General features: G+C 34.5%; 1 protein-coding gene across 5 annotated transcripts; it reads right to left on the bottom strand.

Moving 5' to 3' along the window:
- Nucleotides 1–2,851: 2,851 nt before the first annotated feature.
- On the bottom strand, nucleotides 2,852–22,537 carry LOC101896240 (transcription initiation factor TFIID subunit 4). Of its 5 annotated transcripts, none has more exons than XM_005186605.4 (11): nucleotides 22,059–22,537; nucleotides 15,095–15,993; nucleotides 11,326–11,487; nucleotides 10,852–11,022; nucleotides 7,882–8,496; nucleotides 6,113–6,226; nucleotides 5,796–6,041; nucleotides 4,745–5,737; nucleotides 4,500–4,673; nucleotides 3,999–4,124; nucleotides 2,852–3,921 (listed from the first exon to the last, which is right to left on the bottom strand). In XM_005186605.4, the coding sequence occupies exons 2-11, from the start codon at nucleotides 15,509–15,511 to the stop codon at nucleotides 3,763–3,765; spliced, it is 3,177 nt and encodes a 1,058-aa protein (XP_005186662.1). In that variant the 5' UTR covers nucleotides 15,512–15,993; nucleotides 22,059–22,537; the 3' UTR covers nucleotides 2,852–3,762. The 5 variants fall into 5 exon arrangements, with proteins under 5 accessions (XP_005186662.1, XP_019893443.1, XP_011293808.1 ...); XM_020037884.2 differs by lacking the exon at nucleotides 22,059–22,537 and adding an exon at nucleotides 19,134–19,326; XM_011295506.3 differs by lacking the exon at nucleotides 22,059–22,537 and having other exon boundaries at nucleotides 15,212–15,993.
- Between the last annotated feature and the right edge of the window lie 549 nt (nucleotides 22,538–23,086).

Genomic DNA, 23,086 nt, shown 5'->3' with positions numbered 1-23,086 from the left:
TTGGAAATATTGAAGTCATTTCCGACACTGGTCTCTTAAGATCCTAGCGCTAAAAACCTCAATACTGTGGCCAATTGAAACAACTCTAATTTAGTAAAAACGTTTTGATTTTTTTGAATTTTCGGTAATTTTACCCTGATTCCGAAAAACACATATTTTTGACTGGAAATTCCGAAATCTAGAAGAGAATATCTCTGGACCCAGAAAATCGATAATTTGACTATAACTTCCGACCCGCTTTAAACAACCCAATCAACTTGTTGGATAGGTACTTTCATAAGCGATACCTATATTGTTTCAAGAACATATTTTAATAACATTAATTAAAATATGTACTTACTTGGAGTCAGGTAATGAAAATATGTTTGTTTGCTGCTTTAGTACTGGCCGCTGCTCTTCTAATACCTTCTCCTGTTCATCCTCAATTGAACTTAAGCGATATAAAGCATTTATTATATTCATTTTCACTATATTTTTTTCCGAAAGAGAAGAAATTACGATTCAAAATACAAAAGTTTTTTTAACTTTCTTGTTAACAACAAGGGAGTGTTGCCAACTTTTTTAAACTAAAAAACCGTAATACCGTTTTTGAATCGAAGCGACGGCGATGACGACTTCCACATAACATCGACGACGACTATAGAAACGACAACCCTAATTGGGCCGAACATTTTAGATAATGTTAAAATAAATTTAGTTCTTTAGGTCGACTTGGGTCCATGTAACACCGTGTAATTTATTTAAAACAGAAATACAATATTTAAATGAAAGTCCAAAGGTCCGACAAGTGAAATGTTATGGATTTAAGGGATATTTGATTATTGTTTATTATGGGGGATGGATATTGGAAGGAATATGGATGTTAAATAAATATTGACGGGTTCTTTTGTGTTTGATAGAGCAGTATTACTATTGCAATTGTTTAAAGGTTCGTCGTTTGTTCTTATTGTTGTTATTTGTTTATGCATAGTTATTATTTAAAATTTCACTAGAAAAATGTACAATTATATTGTTTTTTGGATTTATTATTATTTTATTACACGATTTATGCTATTTTTTTCAATGTACTGTTATCTTTTTTGTTAAATCAATCAGATATCTTTGTCCTTTCATAATTTTACAAAAATTCCCATGTATTTCGTTTATTTTGTCGGTTTGTTTACTTGAAAAAATAAGGAAATTATACAACTTGTTTTGTTTTTTCAAGTTCAACTGTGGGAGTTTATTTTGGAGTTGTTACTTTTTTGTTTTTGTTAATGTAAATGAAACGTTATCTCACTTATTTCGTATAATTCTTTATTATATAGTTTTACCTAACACTTTTGCTATTTTTCTTCACTTGTTTCCTTAGTTTTCACTTTGTTTTGTTATAAATAACTTAATGTAAGGCTTAAAAATTCTAAACTTTTTTTTTAATTATTGTAATTAATATAACTGTGTGTTTTTTTTTTTTTTTTGTTCTTGTCTAATTACAAAATGGTTTTCAATTTGATATTGTTAATTTGTTTTCATTTTTTCAAGACCAATATATGGATCCTTCCATTTATTGTTTAAACTACATATATATTTATACATGATTATTACTATTTTTTCATTGGGAAATAAAATTTGACGAGATTTTAATACAACACCAATCTGTAATAATTTACAGACGAAGTACAGGGTTTGTCTGGTTTCAAATTTCAAAGAAAAACTTTCTGCATTTGGTAGTTCGAAACGATCCTGACCAATACTCGCCTTAAGGACTGTTTCCCAAAATCTTTTAATTTGAAATAGGAAGACTGTCAAAATATCTAATTACAAGACTATCTAAAAGTAATCGTTACTACGACTGAATATAGTAATATAATAAATCGCTGGTATTCGAAAGGCAGGAAAGGCTGAGCGTGACTTTAAACTCGACTTAGTGAAAATGGATTTCCTGAAATACATTCTCAGTTCGGTTATATCATTTTTGAATGTTAAGCAGACTCCCGGAATTGTCAATAAGAAAATGACAGGATAAAGAAGAATAAGAAATAGCGGGAGAAGGCCAAACGTGTTCGACTTTAAAATCATTTTTTAGGAAATTAAAATATAGGCTTATGTGAACCCTGGATATCGTGGAAAGATGAAGTTCTTATTAGTTTACAATTCCAAACCGATGTATCAGTCACTGTTTACAGAAAGGCTTTTAAAAGAACAATTGTTGAATTGTGTCTGATTTGTTGTTGAATTCATAAAAGTTTTGGCATTTAGAACAGAGTTGATATTTTTTTTATTGGAATACCTTCGTTTTTGAGTAAAAGTAAAATGTATAAAAAAAAGTCTGCAAGAATGTTTGATATGTCGCATCGAAGGAATTTAAAAATGACAACAATTCAGAACAGAGGCGAAATAAGCAATACACATGCTATGCAAGGTATGATAACTTTCTAATTATTTGGCATATTTTTTCCAGAACTATCTTGGTTAAAATGTTGAAGTGGTAGTGTAAATTGAATAAGTATAAAAATTCGAAAATATATTCCAAAATGTTGATATAATTCTCAAATTAATTGATGTTGTCGCTCTTTTAAATGGCCACTGCCAGAAAAATGCCCACCTTTTATGACTACCAAAAGTCAAATTATGTCGGTCTCTGCACTTCGACGACATGTCTTCTCACAAGTCAAAAGAAAAGGTTTACCCCTAAATTCAAATAACTGCGAATAAAATCAAATAAGTAATTTTAAAATTTAATTAAATATGTTAAAAATGTAACTGTATATTTTATTTGAATTTCTTTTTTTTTTTCTAAGTTACACCTAAAATTGATTAATGACTACCAATAAAGTTTTACAGTTGATGTTGTATTAAAAAGATTTCAACGTTATTTTTTTTGTTTAATATATTATCCCAATATAGGATATAGGATTTGTTTAAAGGTTTGTAACCACAATTCTATGTTTTCTTTCATAAATTTTACATTTTAATTTTGTTTTCTATGTTTTCTTTTTTTAATGGGAAAAATAATGAAACTAAATGAGGAAATGTTATAAAAATCGCTTGTTTTTAATTTACAAATATTTATAAATTTTACAAATCTAACATTATAAGGCCATATTTTACAAGAATTATATTTTCAATGATTATTTCTTTATGTTATGTTCTCTGGGGGGCTTTGTTTAACTATTTGCTGTTGTTGATGTTTAATTAATAACAATATATCAGAAAACATAAGTGAATATCAACGCTACTCTAAATTAGAGAAAGGAAACTAGAATCTAAAAAAAAACTTTTCAAAAGAAAGTCTTTTAGTGAAAAAAAATAAATAAAAAAAAACGGAAATAAAAAATTCAATTGTTAAACAAAAGAAAATATTGCTAATATAAAAATAAGGTTTTTTGTCTGCTTATATATTGTGGTTAAATAAAAACAAAGATCCTTGAGGAGCACAAAACATTACATATACATGGTATTGTTGTTGCAGTAGTTTCTCGCGCAATTGGAAGCAATATTTGATTTTCTAAACGAAAAGAAAATTAAGGTAATAATAATCGAAGAGGGGCGGTTGTTTTTTTTTTCAGCAATATACGAAATACAAAAGATAGAAAATTACAAAACAAGATAACAAAAATTGAAGCGCTGATCTTAAAATCGGAAGTATAGTAGAAAAATATATAAATATATGTATATGACAAGAACCGAAAAGGTGTTTTTTATATTGTTATGTTAAAAATATAAATAACAGTAGAACATCATTGTTTGCATCTTTATACAGTGTATTCTAAAAATAATGCATCACTTAAGATATGCCTTATACAACATTTGGCTTCGACACGTTTCACGTTCTTGTTCCATAAAGAAAAGCATGTCACGTAAATTGACACGTTTGATACGCGGCCTTAAGGGTGCCGGTGGTGTTCCGGATGTTCCTAAAACGTTACTTGCACCAGTACCCTAAAACACAAATAGATTGTTTTTTTTTAATAACATAACAATTTTTATAGACATATTTCGCATATCTTGTAACTTACCAGACCAGAACTTGCCCCGTCACCATCCAATTTTAATTTCTTTCGAGGACCAATGGCCTGCAGAGCTGTCATATTGGCGTCGCGTTGTCTTAGCTCTTCCATTTCAGCACGTTGCATTTCTTTAGCCTGTAAAATAAAATTTGTTAAATTAATTAAAAGTACAAACTAGCTTAGTGTCTTGTTAAAACAAGTCCCGACAATAAAATGGTAAAAACTAAAAATAATGTTCATAGCCTTTTGGCAATCCAATGTTGAAGCTAAACCTGATTAGCAGATTTTAAATGGCGAATATTGGTTACTGCTACAAGGATAAGAACGTGACTACCTTGGTGAAGCATGCACATTTACCAAGTCTGCACCAGTTTCTCATTCTGACATATCTTTTAGATCAGTAATTTCTTAATGACGTTTTTTGTACTCGCAAATGAATTCAGTGCATACCCATGTTTTTGTAAATTTAGGAAATTATGTTCTCTTCGCTCATTTTTGTCAACAACTTACCCTCGCTTTCATTTTTGCTTGTTCGGGATCTTCCACTTTAGATCTTGATTTTGCTGCACGTAAAAGCATTTCACGTTCCAATTCTTCGTGACGTTTTTGTTCAGCCTTATCGAGTTCCTCTAAAAACTTAATTTGTCCCCGGACATCCTTTGTCACTTCATAACGGGGATCCAACTGTGAAACAAGACAAAAAGACAAACAATTAATATTGATTATTCATCACAGAATGTAGATCGGCGACTTACTTTAATTACATCAATGCGATGTTCCGCTATTACCGCCAGTTTTTCAACAATATTTTTCAGTCGTTCTTGGCACGCATGAGAGATTAGCACAGCTACATCTTGTGATGGTTCCTCCAGGCCACGTTCCATTACCATGGCACGTATGCGTGCTTGTAGGGCGGGTAAATGAAGAAACACTTCGTCTTTACACGAACGTATTTGCGTGCCGATGTTTTCCGTACAACCCAAGATACGCTGAGTTTCCTCGGCCAAATTGACACCACCCATTGCGGCAACATCGTTGATGTCATCATCTCCATATGAGGACATTGATATGGAAGGTTGCTGGAAAAATGAGGCGGCACTAGATGCCGCCGACGTGGTGTTGTTGATTTTCAATTCATCTCGATCTTTGTCCGCTAAATCTCTTTTCTTTTTCGCCGCTGCCTTATTGACAGAAGCTGTAGACGTTTTGGCAGGGGCTTTGTTAGCTTGTTGAGTGGGCGTTGAGGGTGCAGAGATGATTGTGGCTATGCTACCGCCTTTGATTTCCGTCTTTATGTGATCCAAGGACGACGAAGACGACGTATTTGTGCTAATCAACGAATGTGTCGAGTTCAGCTGCAATTGCTGCTGTTGTTGTTGCTGTTGAGCCAACACTGCTGGCGGTAATTGCACGGTGGGTAATGAAGGTATCGGCAGACCTGATACACTACACACGCTATTACTAGCTACCGAATTGATGGTGGAGAGAATCGATGCTGATGATGATAGCGACGAGCCTGTGGGTACATTATTGGAAATGGCAGCCAACGATGGTGGTTGTGATGAAATGGCAGGTGAGGGCGATGATGAAATAGCTTTAATTTGCGTCTGCCCCACTTTGACATGTGTGATGCCAGCACCAGGACTAGCCGTGGGTGTCGTTGTATTCTTTGCTTTAGACGTACGTATTTGAACCGTGGCAGGTCGACTTATTTGCGTTGCTGTGGGCGCACGTATTTGGACGATATTCTGTCAATAAAATGGGACAGGTTAAAATTAATAAATCTAATTTCATAATTTGACTTACCGCATGTGAGGATTGGGTTTGCAGTTGCGCCGTTGTTGGTTGCGACATTGGTCCTCTTATTTGAGTATTTATTAGACGTGGCCCATTCGCGGGTCCCTGTATACGTATACCGCTAGTCGGTTGTTTTGTTATGGTCGTATGACCAATGGGCCTTGACGCCGAGGCAGGTATTATCATGCGCACTTGTGTCTGTCCAATTGTGGTTGTTTGATTTTGACTGATGGGACGGATCTGTGCTTGAATTTTCTGCAAAGAAAGAAATATCAATATTAACAAAATGTTTTATTAATGTATATGGAAAATTCGTAGAAACTTACCGGCAATTGTTGTTGTATGGTAATTCCTCCCACAACATGTTGCGGCGGTGGTTTTATTCCTTCGATTACCAATTCTTTTGTAAACAGCGCTTGCCGCAGCAATGGCAAACTTTTCTGTAAAAGTAAATATTAAAATTTTTAGAAGGTTAAACAGTGAAAAATGCATTGTTAATGTAAAAAACAAAACAAATAAAAATGCTGTAAGTTCGGCCGGACCGAACTTTGAATACCCTCCACCATTTGGAACGAATTTGGCAATTAAAAAAACATTAAATCCATTAAAAATTCTGTAAAATTCTTAAAAATACCGAATGTAGCCGTTATATTAGGGTCTATACGACGACGTGCATAGGCAACTTTTGTTATAAACCATTACAATAATCAAATGCGAAACTGCGAAAAAATCGGTGAATAATGTAGCTAAAATCATCAAAATACCGAAAATATGCTAAGCCTTTCTTCGGAAGCCAAATATCTCGGTACCGTCCTAGACCAAAAACAAAGCTGGAAGAGGGTCATAGAGGAGCGAGCGAAGAAGGGCTTAATTGCAATTTATGCCTGCCTAGGAAAAAGCTGGGGACTCAAGCCTAACATAATCAAATGGTTATATAAGTCAGTCGTCCGACCAATTCTAACCTATGGAGTTCTTGTTTGGTGGCACTCCTTAGGGAAAACTACCTTCAGTAAAAGCATTGATAATGTCCAAAGAGTTGCATCGCTACTAATTACAGGCGCGTTTAGGACTTAAAACATAAAACCGTTAGGTTTATTTGTAGAGGAACAAGCTGTTAGGTGTGCCCTGGGACAATGGCGGAGTCAGCCCTCTGGACACTCCGTCATTTTCAAGTATGTGGAGAGCATAGGAAATCAAGCTGTAGCTAGCGATTAGATATCACCTAGGCACACCTTTGAACTACTTTATATCCATAGTCTATAGTCAAGCGGCCCTAAAAGCCCTAAATTAATTTACACTCAAATCTATTGCAGTTCTGGAAGGCAGAGAAGTTTAGGGCGTTTGTTAAACTCTGTTGGGTCCCTGGACACTGCAACATATCGCTCAGTGAAGCCACCCTTATGCCACTTCTTCCAAGTACTGCATAAGCACTATCTTGTCTCCAAAAAGTTTTGGCCGGTGAATGGAGATCTAGGTCACCCATATCCATGACAAAGCTGAACTTGAAGCTTGTGATAGGCCTAATTACAGGACACTGCAACATAAAGGCCATGAAATCCAAATGGGGAGAGAGTGACGACACTGAATACTGCAGGTTTTGTGAGGACGAGGAGGAAACTTATTCTGCCACTACCCAACTCTTATAGGAGTGAAACAGAGGCTACTGGGTAAGCAACTTCTGCCAGACTTGTCCTCCCTCTCCGTCATCGAACCAGCAGTCATTCTTCAGCTAGCCAGAAGACTAAAATGGCTAAGAACGACACGTTAATACACCGTGGATGCAAACCTATCTGATGTGAGAGGAGATGTAGCGAACCACTCGATATTCGGTATTTTAATGATTTTAGCGGCATTAATCACCGGAATTGTTTCAAGTTTCGGATTTGAATACTGTAATGGCTTATGACAAAAGATACCTCTACAGGTCCACGTCGTCGTATAGACCCTAATATAACGACTACATTCGGTATTTTTAAGATTTCAACAGAATTTTTAAAGGATTTTATTATTAGTATTATTATTATTATTTTGTTTTTAAATTGCCAAATTTAAACTTACGGCCGAACTTACAGCTTTTCACTTGTTATTAACTTACCTTTAGAAATCCTATTAAACAGGGCTGGGGACTGGCATTCAGTAATCTTTCCAGACGATCACAAAACTCTTCGGGTTCTACGTTGGCATTTACAAGCTCCTGTATTAGATTGCGCACATTTTTCTCAACTGGTTTGGGCTCTCGCGTTGACAAATCTATAAGATTGGCTAAAAACTTTCGACACTTCTCTTTGGTATTACCCTGGGCCGCTGCACTTTGTGGCGTCGTGGTCGTTGTTGTCCCAGCACCGCCACTGTTGCCGCTATTCACATTGTTCATTGTTGTGTTATTTGTTGTTGTATGATGTTGCTGCTGTTGATTTGTTTGCTGTAGGTGGGCTCCGGATGAAGTTTGATGCGCTGGTATTGTTTGGATTTGAGTTATTTGAGGTTGACTTTGCAAATGTTGCGTCTGCGTATGGAATTGTTGTTGCTGCTGTGATTGTTGCTGCTGCTGGTGTTGCATTGATGTGACAACATTTGTCGTTGTTTGCTGTTGATGTGATAACGCCGATATATTTGCCTGGGATGTGTACACATGTGTGGGCTGGGAATTGGAGGAATTTGCCACTGAATTTACCACAATGCTATTGGCCGTAGAGGTATTTGATATTGACTAGAGATTTTTGCAGACAAAACAAATGATTAATTAAATGAGACAAAAGAAACAAAAAGACGGGAGGTTCAGCATAAGACGATTGGAATGGATATGAGTTTTATTTTCAAGCACTTGTAAAACAAATATTTACACAAACAAAATTGTTTTTGCACAATTAAACAATAAATTGTCAAAGGACAGAAAAAATCAAAAACAAAAATTACAATGTCTACTTTAAATGAAATTAAATTATTTTTGAAGCAGAAAAAAAATATTCTCATGATATTTACAAATAGGCAACACTGAAGCAATACTACAGCAAGGCAAATGATTTCTTTATATGAAAACTTAATTTTAAAAAAATAGGAATATTTGTGGCAAATAATATTTATTTCTATATAAAAAAAGAAAATTAACAAAACTCAAACATCTAGGCGAAACAGTAAAAACAAAATGTAATAACTTAAACCCAAAGATAAATTCGACAAATAGAATCACCAGCTACGTTTAGAATATAAGCATAGTTATAATTGGCAGGACCCCGAAAGTGATATCCATGAGGAAAATGTATGTATGTAATATATAATAGAAGCCTAATAATTTTACCAGCATAGAAAAAAGTTTATATACTATTTCCAAAAAAGTCTTTTAGGAAGTCCAATTTAAAAATGTGGTTTTGCAATATCGAACTGCAAATCTGTAACATAAATGCCAATGTCACGCATTTAGGCCTATATAAGGCCTATATCTTTGCGCCTTTTATGGAGTTTTTTAAAACTTTGGTCAAGATGCCTTCTTCTGCATGTATAGTTACTTCCAATAGATTATATGTAGAATATATTCCGTTTTTCACGGAATAAAAAGTTATACGATTTCTGAAATTGATTTATTTTCCCTCAGAGCTTAGCTGCAACTATGGCAAAGAGGGTAAAGCGCGGTGCCTACGACTAGCATAAGATTTTTAACTCTAAAGAGCATGTATATCAGATTCAGATTTCTACACAGAGAAACCATGGGGATCTGGTAAAATTGGCTGTTATAATATAAGGAAATCGGGCTGATACATAATTTTTATTCCCTCCATCATTCTATGGAAGGCATATTAGTTTTGTCATTCCGTTAGTAACTCCTCGAAATATTCATGATAGACCCTACAAAATATATGTATATTCTAGATCAGCGTAAAATTCTAAGAAGATTTCGCCATGTCCGTCTGTCTATGGGCCATATCGGTCCACGTTTACGTATAGCCCCCATATAACGGTACCTCTCGATATTCGACATTCTCATGATTTTAGGGGCATTACCGCAATAAGTTCAAATTTCGTATTTGAAGTTCGCAATGGGTACTACAAATTTTGTATGCGGGTCCACTTCTTCGTATAGCCCCCATATAACGTTACCTTCCGATATTCGGCATTTTCATGATTTTAGGGACATTGATGGAATTATTTAAAATTTCGTATTTGAAGTTCGCAATGGGTACTACAGCCTATGACAAAAAATTTCGTATGCAGGTTCACGTCTTCGTATAGTCCCCATATAACGATTTTCATTTAAGTGGTAGTTTTCACATTTTTTCAATTTTCCAAGTTCCTTCCAAATGGTGGAGGGAATTAAAAGATTGGACCGGACGAACTTAGCTGCCTGTTTTTCTTATTTGTTCAAAAAGTGTAGTGGCTTGAAGTTCAACATATTTTATCTTGAAATAATTATTTGTTTAGAGCGTAAAAATAGAGTCAGTTGAATAATGCGGATTTTGAATCAGTTTGCAATTTAAACGCAACCTGAACATCTATTATTTTTTCATTTCGGAAGTCAGTGTATTATTTGAAAAATTATAAAGTCACTGCATTTCTTCAACTGAATTGATCGTATAAGTATCGTATAATTGTGTGATTTAATTTATAATAAAATACCACTATAAAAATCAATATCAAGGACTCAACTAAACAACAAGAAACGAGATATAATAATTATAACAAAATCGTCCAAATATTTTCTTCATTCACTTTTACAAAAAAAAAGCATCAACAAATTCTGAGATTATCATCATCAAATTAAAAATAGAAAACTAATGTCATAATGAAAAGAAAAAATATTCAGAAAAGGATGAAGAGACAAGAGATGGATGGATCGGTAGTGAGATCCATCGTTAGCAAGGACAATTACATTTTGTTTTATCTGTTTCAACGTAGCTGTTGCCTGTTGTTGATGTTGTTTTTTTGCTTGTTGCTGTTGCGGTTGCGATTGCTGTTGTTGTTGCTGTTGGTGGTGATGGTGATGGGTGGTAGTTGTGGTGGTGGAGGTGGAAGTGGATGATCTTACAATCGTTTTACGTAGTGCTAAAGGTGGACCTGTGAATCTACTTACAGCAGCTGGAACAGTTTGCAAGCGTATTTGTGTTGGGTTTGTGGAATTAGTGCCAATTGTTTGTGTCACCGGGCCAGATGTAGCACCCCCTACGCGCAATAATTGATATCCATTTTCGGTTTTCAAAATGAGTGCAGGCGTTTGCCCCGGGGTTAGTGTACTTAGTGTAATCTACGGAAAAGAAATTCACAAAAAAAGAAGAAAAAAAAACGAAACGAATCAAAGGCGGGAAATTTAAGGATATATATATATATATATATATATTAATATAAAACAAATATTGTAGTTAGTAGATTTGGGATGGTAGTATTTCGTTTCTTTCCAATGAAAACAACAATTTACCATTCATTCCATTTTTTAGTAGTTGTTAAAAGTAAGTCTGGTTATGGTTTTTTTTTTTTGGTATTAATAATGGTGTTTTAAAGTTTACAATATACAGTTTCAATTTCTTTTTAATGTGAATTGTTTACTTACCGCCGGACTTTGAGGTCTCGTTCCCACCATATGTGGTCCTCCAACGACCACTCTCCCCATTGTATTACCTTGGACATTCTTTGGTTGTTGTTGTGAAGCAGGAGGACGCATACCGACTACTACACCAGCTGGTAGCATGGAATTAATAATTGGCTGACCACCCTAATCATTTCGAAAAAAAAAACGAAAAATTATTGTTATAATGTTTTAATATTAATAATTGCTATAATCTAAGTTATATTCTAAACTGTGTTTCTATAAGCAAACATTACTACTACCATGCAATTGTTTTTATATTAAAATAAACTGGATTTAAGCATACTAAGAATTGCTGTAGAAATAGTTTATATGAACTCAAAAAATGGTAAGGTAATGGTAAAACATAATAGAGGAGTCCATTTTGTTTGTCCGTTCATGAAGATAAGTAATTAAATGTTATGAATAATTTTGGCCAAAAGAAAAAAGAAAGACCATAATTTTATTTTTTTCGTATTTTCATTTGTAGAAATATGTAGTGTCACACTCATATGGAAACAACAACATAACAGAAGAAGAATCACAGGTGCTATGCGGAGCAATACGTTTTTTTTTTGAGACCAAATTTCTTGTCCGATAAAGCAATATCCATGTAGCACTGATATACAAATGTCTTACCTTGAGAAATAAAATATTACCCATTGAATTTACAAAAGCGGGATACGCAAAAATTAAGGAATTAATATGGGCAACTTTTGTACTAGAATATGGGTGCTATGGGTATTTTTAGATGGATGAGTTTTAAAAAATTCGAACTAGGAATGATAAAATAAAACAGTTTTGCCGACGAGACTTGACTTTTGATTAAACAAAAGTGTTGCCTCTTTATGGGGGAGGATCCGAAGCAGTTGGTCAAAATTGGTCAATTCGTGTCTGACCTAAGGCTGATACAAATATTACAACCTGACAAATTTCAACTCTATCGACTACTTCCTGTACTTGATATGAGATATGCAATTTTTTTGAAAATATACAAATATGCGTGATGTGACAGATATAGCGGACCGAAAATTCTCTTTTCATACTTCATCTAATACAGATAAAAATGTTGGTATGTGCAATATTTGAAGGAAATCGAACAAATTACATATTCATATCAGATTTCTGGTTAAGAGAAATATTTAGATGTAGCAAATTGTAAAGAATCGCCGCCTTGTTTCGCAAGCTATGACAGATATACGTTTGAAAATTGTGACCCTTTGTGGGAGGTGAAGTACCCGAAAGGGTTGGCAGATGTATATCATCTTTAAAACAGATCTTGTGTTAACAAAAATTTTTGCCTGTGAAAAATTTGAGGGGATGGATCGACGGATTTGGATGTTTATTTCACTTTCTTTGAGCGTTTTGTTTTTCAACATTTTGAAACCTATTTGGAGGGGGTGGTGTCTAATAAAACTGTTATGTCGAAGAGCACGTTTTGGTCGTATCAAATGATATACAAGGTGAGATGAAAAAACTGCAACCAACTTCAGACTGCTGTCATTTTTAATCCACTCGTCCGACAGTTGTTATAATAATCCCAGTGAATCATATTGTTAACAAGCGTACAAAAGCATTTTGGTGAAAATTTTCCAGAAAAAAAGTTATTTGTGATGGAATTCAAGCGTGATAGTGTGATTTCTTTATATTTGGCTGGAAAACCAAAAGTGGCTATCGTTAGAGCACTCCAGAATTTAAATGTGAATAAAACTTTTGTGTCTCGTACCATTGCTCGCTTTCGTGATACTGGTAGCGTGGCTCGACGTCAAGGAAGTGGACGGAAGAAACCAGCAACATCAACAGAAATGGTTCGAAAAGTAAAGAAGCGACTTGATCGAAAGCCGCGTTTCAGTGGCCAAAAAATGGCAAATATTAAAAAATGAGCTCGGGTAGCCATTGAAATTCCAAAAAGTGCAAGAACTTACACCGCAACAGAAAGAAAATAGACTTAAAAGAGCTAAAGAGTTGCTTCGCTTGGTCGAAAGTGAACTGCCGAATAGAAAACATTCGTTGTCCAGCAGTTTGTAAACAAACAAAATGATCGTGTTTACTTGCCAAAGAGGTCAGCTGAAAATGTGCACCTTCGGTTGGCCACCAGAACTCAAGCGCCGGCCATGGTGATGGCGTGGGCCGCCATAACAGCCGATGGTCGCTCTCCGCTCATATTAATCGATCGTAGCATCAGAATAAATGCCTTGGGCACGCAAACATTTTGCCCGCTGACCTTGAACATTCCAACAGGACTCAGCGCCATCGCACTCAGCACGCGCCGCCCAAGAATGGTTACAAAATGAGGTTCCTCGCTTCATTTCCAGCGCAAAATGGCCTCCAAAATCTCCGGATACCAAGCCGTTGGACTATTGTGTCTGGAGTGTTTTGGAAAGCAAGGTTGGCACTAAAAATACCAAAGAGTCGATCACCTGCAGCAAGCGCTTCGCCGGGAATGACGCAAAATACCGCAGAGCAACATTCGGGCAGCGTGTGACGGTTTCATTGGCCGTTTGAAGGCCATAATTCGTGCCAAAGGTGACCGATTCGAATAAATCTAAACTTATTCTATAATTTGATGCTTTCATTAATTTTTTTGCTTTCGTTCAACAAAATATATAAAAAAATGTAAAAACTATGGCGTTTGACTTTGTTGCAGTTTTTTATCTCACCCTGTCTACACTCTCTAGCCATAATGCTGAGGTTATAATAAAAAAATATATATATCACTCAAATGACAAAATTTAGAACAAATTAGTTATATGCATTACATTTCTGTGACATAGTAATATTACATGGTCCCGCTGTATCTTAATGCAAAATTTACTGCTCAAAAATGATGTACATAAATGGAAAATGCTAAAATATAGGGAACTCTACAACCTCCGGTAAATTCTGATAGAAACTGGCAACACATGTATTCAGGATAGAATATTATTAAGGAGTTTCTGTTTTCATCTGCAAATGTTATAATCATAATTATATGTTTTCTTAGTTAAGCATCTATATAAAGGGTACAAACTACAACTACTTAGAGCTACAAATCAACAACTATAAAAATTAAATTAAAATTTTGTGTAAAGCAAGCAACAAGTCCAGCGGCGTTTTCTAAGATATTTATGTATCCCACACATTTGTAAAAATTAAAAATATATATATATATTTTAAAAACAATGTTCTTTGCAAGAAAAAAAGAACATTTGGAAATTTTGAGGAAAGGGAATTTTAAGCTTGACACAGATCATTTTACAGTAATAAAACTAAGTCCCGTAAGCTTAGAGGAAATAATTAGCTTTCCACGAAATAAAATGAGTATTAACTTATAGTGCTAGTTTGGTATAGTTCAATTTTTGGCATCTATTCCACATGTGTCTTCTAAAAACAGTAACTATATAGTATCGGAAAATGGTATTCCGAAAATGTTTTCTGTTTCACTAATTATAGAAGCAAATAAACCAATTGACAAATGAGAAAGAAAAGATGAAGCGTGGAACCTTTTCAATTTTGGGTATTGCTAAAAGCAACCTATAATTTTTAGACAACGAGATCAAAAACAAAAAAAGAGTAAAAATCAAAAAAATATAAAGCTAGCACTATAATTTAATTTAAATGGAACAGAAAAAGAAAGAAAGAAAACGCACAATACGATCTGAGCAAATTAAAAGAATCCAAAAATATAGAGTACTATTTTTCGTTCAAAGACAATTGACTACAGGCTTTGGTATTCATATGTGGGCTATGATTGTTTTCCATATGGAGCCCATACCTGTTGTATGGTCTTGGTCATAGTTACTATTCCGGGTGCACTTGAGACAATACCCGCCGGTAATGAAACGGCATGATTAGATTTTATAACTAAAGTTTGCGTTTGTGTGGCACCTACTGATTGCTGTGGTTGCTGATTGCCACCAGCACCAACTGGATTGCCCTGTTGCTGACCTGCTGATTGTAAAACCTGATGATGTTGGACTTGTACCTGTTGTGGTAAAGAATGATGCTGCTGCTGTTGTCCAGCGGCACTGGATGTTATTGTCTTTATTGTCGTCGTATTGGGTAATTGTGATGTTGATATTATGGAACCGCCGTGTGCACCCCCAATATTGATGGTACCATTGGGTAGCTGTTGACTCGTAAATGTTATACGATTGCCGGGAGCCGCTTGTGTTGGTTGACTTGAATTCATTGCGCGTCAAACAATTTTCGGCAAAAATCTAAGCAGAAGGACTCTTTGGAAGAACACTTCAATGAGATCTTATGATTTTGTGCTGAGTGTGTGAGTTATTGCCAAGCTAAAGTTGAACCAACAACTTTGTTACTGTGTCTTCAGCTGGTTAATGGTTAATTATTTGATAATACTATTAGACGTTTCATTTTCGTTGATGCCGTTGTGATTTAGACACACTCAGAACTCGCTTTCATATTGCAAAGGGATGAATGCTGCTAATTTGTTAGTTGCTTGCTTCTTGATTGTTGTTGAGTTATTTTTATTGGTTTTGGTGGTAAGAATATTATTGTGGTTGAATGTTTTGGTATAGTAGCCGCTGCAAATTCATATGAAATCGAATCGGCCTGTTGCTTTATTCTATGTATATTTCTTTTTGCTTATTAAACGGTTGAGTTATGTATGTATTGATATTTTTGTTGCTGTTGCTGTTGCTTGGCGAGCTTTAAAAGTATAAAAATAAATAAAAACCTTTATTAGTAATAAACTTTAAAACATATCTTGTGTTTATGAATAAAGAAATATGAGTTACAAGTTGGGCATTGTTTTGAACATAATATGACAAGCACTCTGGTTTTTTTTTACACAAGAACACAGCACACACAAACATAACACATTTTAAGTCTAAATTTTAGAATTAGAATATAGTCTTTGTCAAAAAATATAGCAACATGAATTGGAGTCAACATCAATTGGAAACTATGTTGCATTAACCAACATTTTTACTATCTGAAGTCCTTGTCCAAGCAGTAATCAGAATCGTACTCGATAAAACAGAAATAATTGCAAGAACATAAGATAATGTTTCAGAATTTACCAGCCGCACTTCAAGATATCAATCATTAACCGGGTGGTGCAGGGTTTTATCCAGACCGTAGGATGTCATGTAGGATTTAACAGGGCATACAACTTGTATATGGCAAAAATATATTCTTAAGACACATCTCATAAAAAGTTTTGATAGGTAGAATAAGTCACAGGCACTGTTATATATTTAATGAGAACAAACTAAGTATAAAATTTGGTATATTCTTAAATCAGATTCCATAGAAAGTTTTTAATGAGCCAACGTGAAAACATAAACCTCTGTTGAAAATGTGTTTGTGGTCATACTTTCGCCGAGCGGAACTGGCTTCAATTTAAAAGGTCGACTATTTCACAATGGCATTTATGCCCTGGCAATGCTTTTCATTTTACATGAAGAAACTATTCAACAATTATTTTAGAAAAAAAAAGAGAAAATTGACAACGACAGAATTCCAAAACATAATCTTGAAAAATTTCACATATATTTAATAAGAACAATTCTGGTTAGGTTGTTGTTGTAACAGCCAGACTGCTGTGTCCGTTCTGACACCTCTCAATCGGGTCCTGCCTCAAGTCCAGTCTCAAAAAGGATGCAACCTGTACGGGTTGGGCCCACAACGAGACTGGAGTTAAGTGAGTACGTTTTGTTGGATAGCGAAATAGGTCCAGCGTGTCATGTAGACCTGTGCCACAAGCTGGGCAGATAATCTGCACATCGCTGTCAATCCGGGCCCACTGGGAATTGAGGCGGCTGCACCATCCGGACCTTAAATGAGCCAAAACTACTCGGGTTTGTCGGAGCAGCTCTCGCTCTTCAGCCGCGATGGGAGGGAGTTGTTCACCTAGTACAGTATTCACTATATCTATTTCAAACTCTATAAGAATTGACGTGGCTGCACCATCCGGTTCTTAACTGTGTCAAAACTATTCGGGTTTGTCGGGGCAGCTCTCGCTCTTTAACTGCGATGGAAGGGGATGGTCTTCTAGTACAGTATTCACTCTATATCCTTCCATGAATTCTGAGACCGCGTTAGAGTAAATACAATTCAGTCCCGCTTGATAGGCCTGTTAATCTAGAGGCTCGCTCTTAAACCTCTCTCTCTCTATATATCATGAAGGTCTTTCATTACGTGCCTGGGCGGAGGTTGCCTATCCACCAAATGGTTATTCGGATGGATCTGTCTGTAACACCTAAGGTAATATCATTCATAGAATGGCACAACCACCCCGTATGATGAAATATTTATACGGTTAATGACTTTTAGTCAGGGACTGGCAATAACAAATAAGATAAAATAAAAATCGATACTGGGTCTTGAAAACGGAGGAGAAATATCTCGCAGATAGCTGGAAAGAGAAGTTATAGTTTGCTCAATGCATTTTCTTGCATTATTTTTCATTCGGATGTAACAATTGAGGAATAACTAACTTTAACATCAGTAGTATCCTAGAATATGATATGAGCTTCTGAAACTCTAAGTTTGACAAAGATTTGTATGCCAATATCTGCTCATTTTGATTTTTATTAGAAAAGGAATAATTCAGATATGCCGATAAAAAGTCTATCTTTATATCCCTAGTAAGTACGATATAGGTATTTCAAAATTTTCACAATTATGACTTTGGTTGTTCTGATCGCAGAAGTATTTGACGTCGTGTGTCAAGATCTGATAGCAATTGGCTTGAAGCAACACAGAAACCACATTACTCGTCAAGCGTTTTCAAATGCTAATTTTAATATCAAAGATAAATACTAACTCAAGACCCCTTGGTCATCATGGACATGAGAAGTCGGACGTTAAAGATGCATTTAGGCGTAGGATAATAAAAAAGTGACTTTCTTTAAAATGTTTTTTTTTTTTTGAAAACAAATTATTTCGTCAGGCGAAAAGTGAATTTTCGTCAATGCAACATTGCATTTAAAGGATGGCCAAGAGCACTCCCCCTTCTACAACCCCTCGATATCTATATGTGTGTACATATTTTGTTTCTCATATCCATACAGACGATGCAGCAAATATTTGCATAATTGAAATATCGTTATGTTGTTATTGCTATTGGTTAAAGTTGTCAATGTCAAAAATATTTGCAATTTGTTCCAATAAATGTTTACACTGCTCCTTGTACACATTAATGGTGATGCTACTGCTGCCGTTGTTGTTATTGTGTACGTCTGTCTCATTATTTTTGTTTTATCTGCTTAGGCGCGCAGATTACATAGTAATCGTTGTTTACTTTTATCCGCCTCAATTGTTACACACCAGCGACTGACTGTTGCTCGCGACACTTTATTGGTCCACTTTCACAGATTAGTAGATGTCCCTCTTTATTTGTTTTGTTGCTATTGTAACAGATGTTTTGATGCTGACCGCAAAGGTAAAGGAGTGAGCTTAACAAATGAGGTGGAATATCCACTTCTCGGGCATTGCTTTCCTAGGGTAAAAGTTAAAGATTGATAAATACTTGAAGAAAACCAACAACAAACGACTTGCAAATGTTCCGAAGTGTTATTTCCCCAAAAAATAGGTGGTCTCTTTTGCAACTCTCTACCGCCGCTGGGGGAGCATCGAAATTGTACATTGATTGTTTGTATGTTCGTCAGGTCGACACCAGTATATGATAATCTTTTGTATGCGTCTCGGTAAATTGTTTTCGTAGGTTGATTAACACGCTACCGTTTCATCATTCCAATGCAATTTCTTCCGTTCAATTCACTTATATTCTTTATTTTTGATACTTAGGTAAATTTGTGACATATTTATTTGGTGAAAATTACGTTTTTTGTGAGTAACTGCTGTGTTTTTAGGTAAATTTAAGTTTCGATGGCAATGGAGAAATTCAATGAACTCAACAACGTCACTATCATCACAAGCAAAAGCAGAAGCAGCACTGGAAGAATTTGAGTAAGCTGCTTTATTTTGATTTTTGATGTACAAAAAATTTGGCAGAAGAAAACAGCGACGCCGCCATTTTCCATTTGAATTGTAATAGATTAAAGTGACTTTGACAAATGCAACGCTGCTGTGACTGGAAGTAAAATAGTGTTGCCACATTTTTGCTTTGACATCAATGTTGCATATTCAGCGTTTTTGCTTTATTTTTTGTAATACAGATTAGTTATTTTACGCCATGCAACTGAATGCAACAGATTGAAATCATGTTCCATGTGGAGCAATGATGGTATTAGCCAGAAATTTACAGGCAGATATTTTTAACCTGATTACGGAAAAGTAATTTTTCGGTTGAAATTCATGGTTATTCGACCCGAAAGTTCGTATAAAAAATTCGAGTTTTATTCGGCTGTACCGAAGCAAATCATGCAATATAGATATAATTTAAAAGCTTATTGAATTACCTACCCAACGATGAACATGTTAAGGGTTATTTTAACCAATTCGGGAGTTATACAAGAAAGTTGGAATTTTTGACAGATTTTTATGAAATCCCCACAAAAAGTCGATAGTGGGTTCATTGTGTGGCAATAAAATCTATATACCAGACATATGTGTTGATGTCTGCTCAGTTCGAAATGTTTAAGAATAACAATTTTTCACTTACGGAAAGTATTTTATCAGATTTAAGACGCATTCTTTGTTTTAAAAATCTTCAATCCCGACATATTTTATTGGAGAAAATCTCAATATCATCGACCAATTCCCAAGTTTAAATCAATGAAATAAGATTATTGTTATTAAATTAAATGTCCAAGTAAAAACTCTTCGTTTTACTGGAAAATTTGGCAACGAGATGTCTTCAAATCAAAACAAACAGATGTCACATGGAGACTAGAAAGTATGGAAAAATTCAACAGTAAAAAAGTCCTAATTGCGATATAAATATCGAGCACTTTTGCTCAAATTTCATAAAATATGTGATATTGTATTTGGTATAAAAATCAAATTTACCCCGTGCTTTAAGCCATTTTTCCTAATTAAATTTGATTATACACTGGATGAATTATGCCCTTCCATATATATATTATGTGCCAAAACATTAACCTTTAGGTTCGCAAACTTTTTCTTATCGATTTTTTGAACGTAGAAAATGTATTCGTGAAATGTTTATATCTACTCACAATCTAATAGAATTAGCTGAAAGAGTCTTCTGAGCGGAAATTCGGCTCATTCTTTTAATTTTACAGAAGAATCAAATAATTTTTTACCATATGCCGTTTTTTATGTGAATAGCTTGTTCCAAGTTATAAGTTAAAAAAACTAACAATTTTACGAGAACAACATAATAAAGGTGAGAATACATAAGCAGCTTGAAGTCTTCGCATGACATATTTTGGTAACATATCATAAAAGAATGCCAAAGCCGTACTAGATCCACCCGTTATTTTTCCCTATGATTTGACATAAATATGCCAAGCCATGATGCCAAGCTGCTTATGTACTTACACCTTACCTTAAGAGGGTTTTATGTCAATTTAAGTTTCGGGAATTTATTGCATTTTAAAAAAGAAAATAGATATCTCATTCTTATTTTATGCCGAATTTAACAAAGTATTATCATGATTACATTAGAGCAATGAAATTGACGTATACTCACTAGGTTAACTGAATCAGGAAAAATGTAAACGTACTATAAATTTAAAATAATTTTTTGGAAAATATAAATATCTGGACAAAGAATGCCAAAGCCGTACTAGACCCACCCGCATTTTTTCCTTATGATTTGACATAAATATGCCAAGCTGGTTATGTACTTACACCTTATGTCAATTTAAGTTTCGGGAATTTATTCCATTTTAAAAAAGGAAATAGATATCTTATTCTTATTTTATGCCGAATTTAACAAAGTAATATCATGATTACATTAGAGCTTTTTGCTGGGTTAGCCCTCCTAATGGATTTATTTGACGTATATGCAATGAAATTGACGTATACTCACTAGGTTAACTGAATCAGGAAAAATGTTTAAAATAATTTTTTTGGAAAATATAAATATCTGGACAATCTTAATTCTGACAAATTATTTTATAAATAAAGTCCATAGCCTGAAAATGTTCGAGTTCTTATTAACAAAGATAGATATTGCAACTTCTATGATGACGATATTTACTATTCTTGTGACCGAATTAACATCAACACATGTATACCTCGATACAACTTGTTGCATTTATATTCTTTCTTTAATTTAATCAAAATTCCAATGGATGAAACACTCTCTGATATTAGAGCGAAAAAACCGCAAAATTGACAATACTAAAATATTTTGACAAGTTGTCACATCAGGTAACATCACAATAACTGCATGATTGCTTTGCATTTTTCCCCTGTTGAAAGAGCGAGAAAGATATATGATTTGACAAAGCAACCATATAGCGCCACCTGGATAATTACACAAAAACAAGCATGACATTGATTTGCCGAATGTAGTAGAAGGCCAAGTAACCAACAACATACCAACAAAAACAATGAACAAAAATTAGGTACAGAGACTTAATTAGAGAAAAATCAACATTCGCCCGGAAAGACCCCCCAAAAAACGGCAAATTATTGCAGGAATTTGCTGGTAATGGGTATTTTATAAATTCAAATAACCGGTATCGAGCGTATTTCACAATTACCGATTACCATTCCAGCAATCAGTACTTCATTCATATCACACAATACATGATGTATGGCTGCTTTCATTCCATACAGTGCCCAATACTGTACCACATATACACATTTGTTCTCCGATGCTCTCAAATCACCTTATTTTCCGTATTCCACAATCAATCGATTCGGCTACAGTAGTGGGATTTAACTTCTCTATTCCAATTTGCTCGTTGGCCCTTCGACAATTTGGCTGCACGAAAATGAATTTTGTTATATTTTTTGTAATTCTTAGACTAATCCAAAGCGGGCTTTTCTTTCCGTAGGCTAATTTCACTTTGCACCTTGCACAAACACTTTGTAATTTGTATGACTCTGTATTATAATTTTCTTCCAACACAATTTTCTCTTTCTTCTTCACTTATTTCGCAAACACCGTCAAAATTTTTCATTTATTTTTTCACACCATTACATATGATTTTTCTTGAAAACTTCATTGGCCATATATTCTTAAATGCATCGCGATCATTTTTCATACAAATTTACTTGAATATTTCGAATATTTACGTGATTTTCGTGTTAAATTTTGTTTACGACTCAATGCGACCCGCACTTTTTTTCATTGCAATCACAAAATCAAACTGTCGAACAGGGATACGTAGGTCGACTTTCGATTGATCGATTAATCACGTCAAAGCCGACTATTGTCTGTGGTTATCAAATCGTAGAGGCGGCTTTTGGTAATCGATTTTCGATTTTGAGATCATAGTGATATTGTGCTTTTCATTAACGCGTATGTAATAATAATGTAATTAATTATTGTTTTCAGATCCACAAAAAGTCGAAAATTTATCTTATCATCTGTTGGCTAACTTTATTGTGAAAAATGGTAATCGAAAATCGATTATTATCTGAATACATAAATCGAAAAATGGAAAAGTACATATTTTGTTGAATGCATAAGAAAAAAATCATTCCAAAAGTGAATTTTTAATTAAAAAACAAACATTTATTAAAATTATGTGGACATATCGACATAGAAAAACAGATCATGAAAGTGGAATTTTGTGAGAGCAAAATGTTGAAAATGACGATAACTGATTTTCCTTTTATGAAATCGAAAAAAAAACGGCAAAATTAAAAGATTCTTGCAGGTTCTGGAACAGGCCAGTAGTTTTGAAAAACA

Source organism: Musca domestica, unplaced genomic scaffold (genome assembly GCF_030504385.1).
Source record: "Musca domestica strain aabys unplaced genomic scaffold, Musca_domestica.polishedcontigs.V.1.1 29, whole genome shotgun sequence".
Taxonomy (NCBI): domain Eukaryota; kingdom Metazoa; phylum Arthropoda; class Insecta; order Diptera; family Muscidae; genus Musca; species Musca domestica.
Note: the sequence above shows the minus strand (reverse complement) of the source record. Positions and strands in the feature narration are given on the sequence as shown.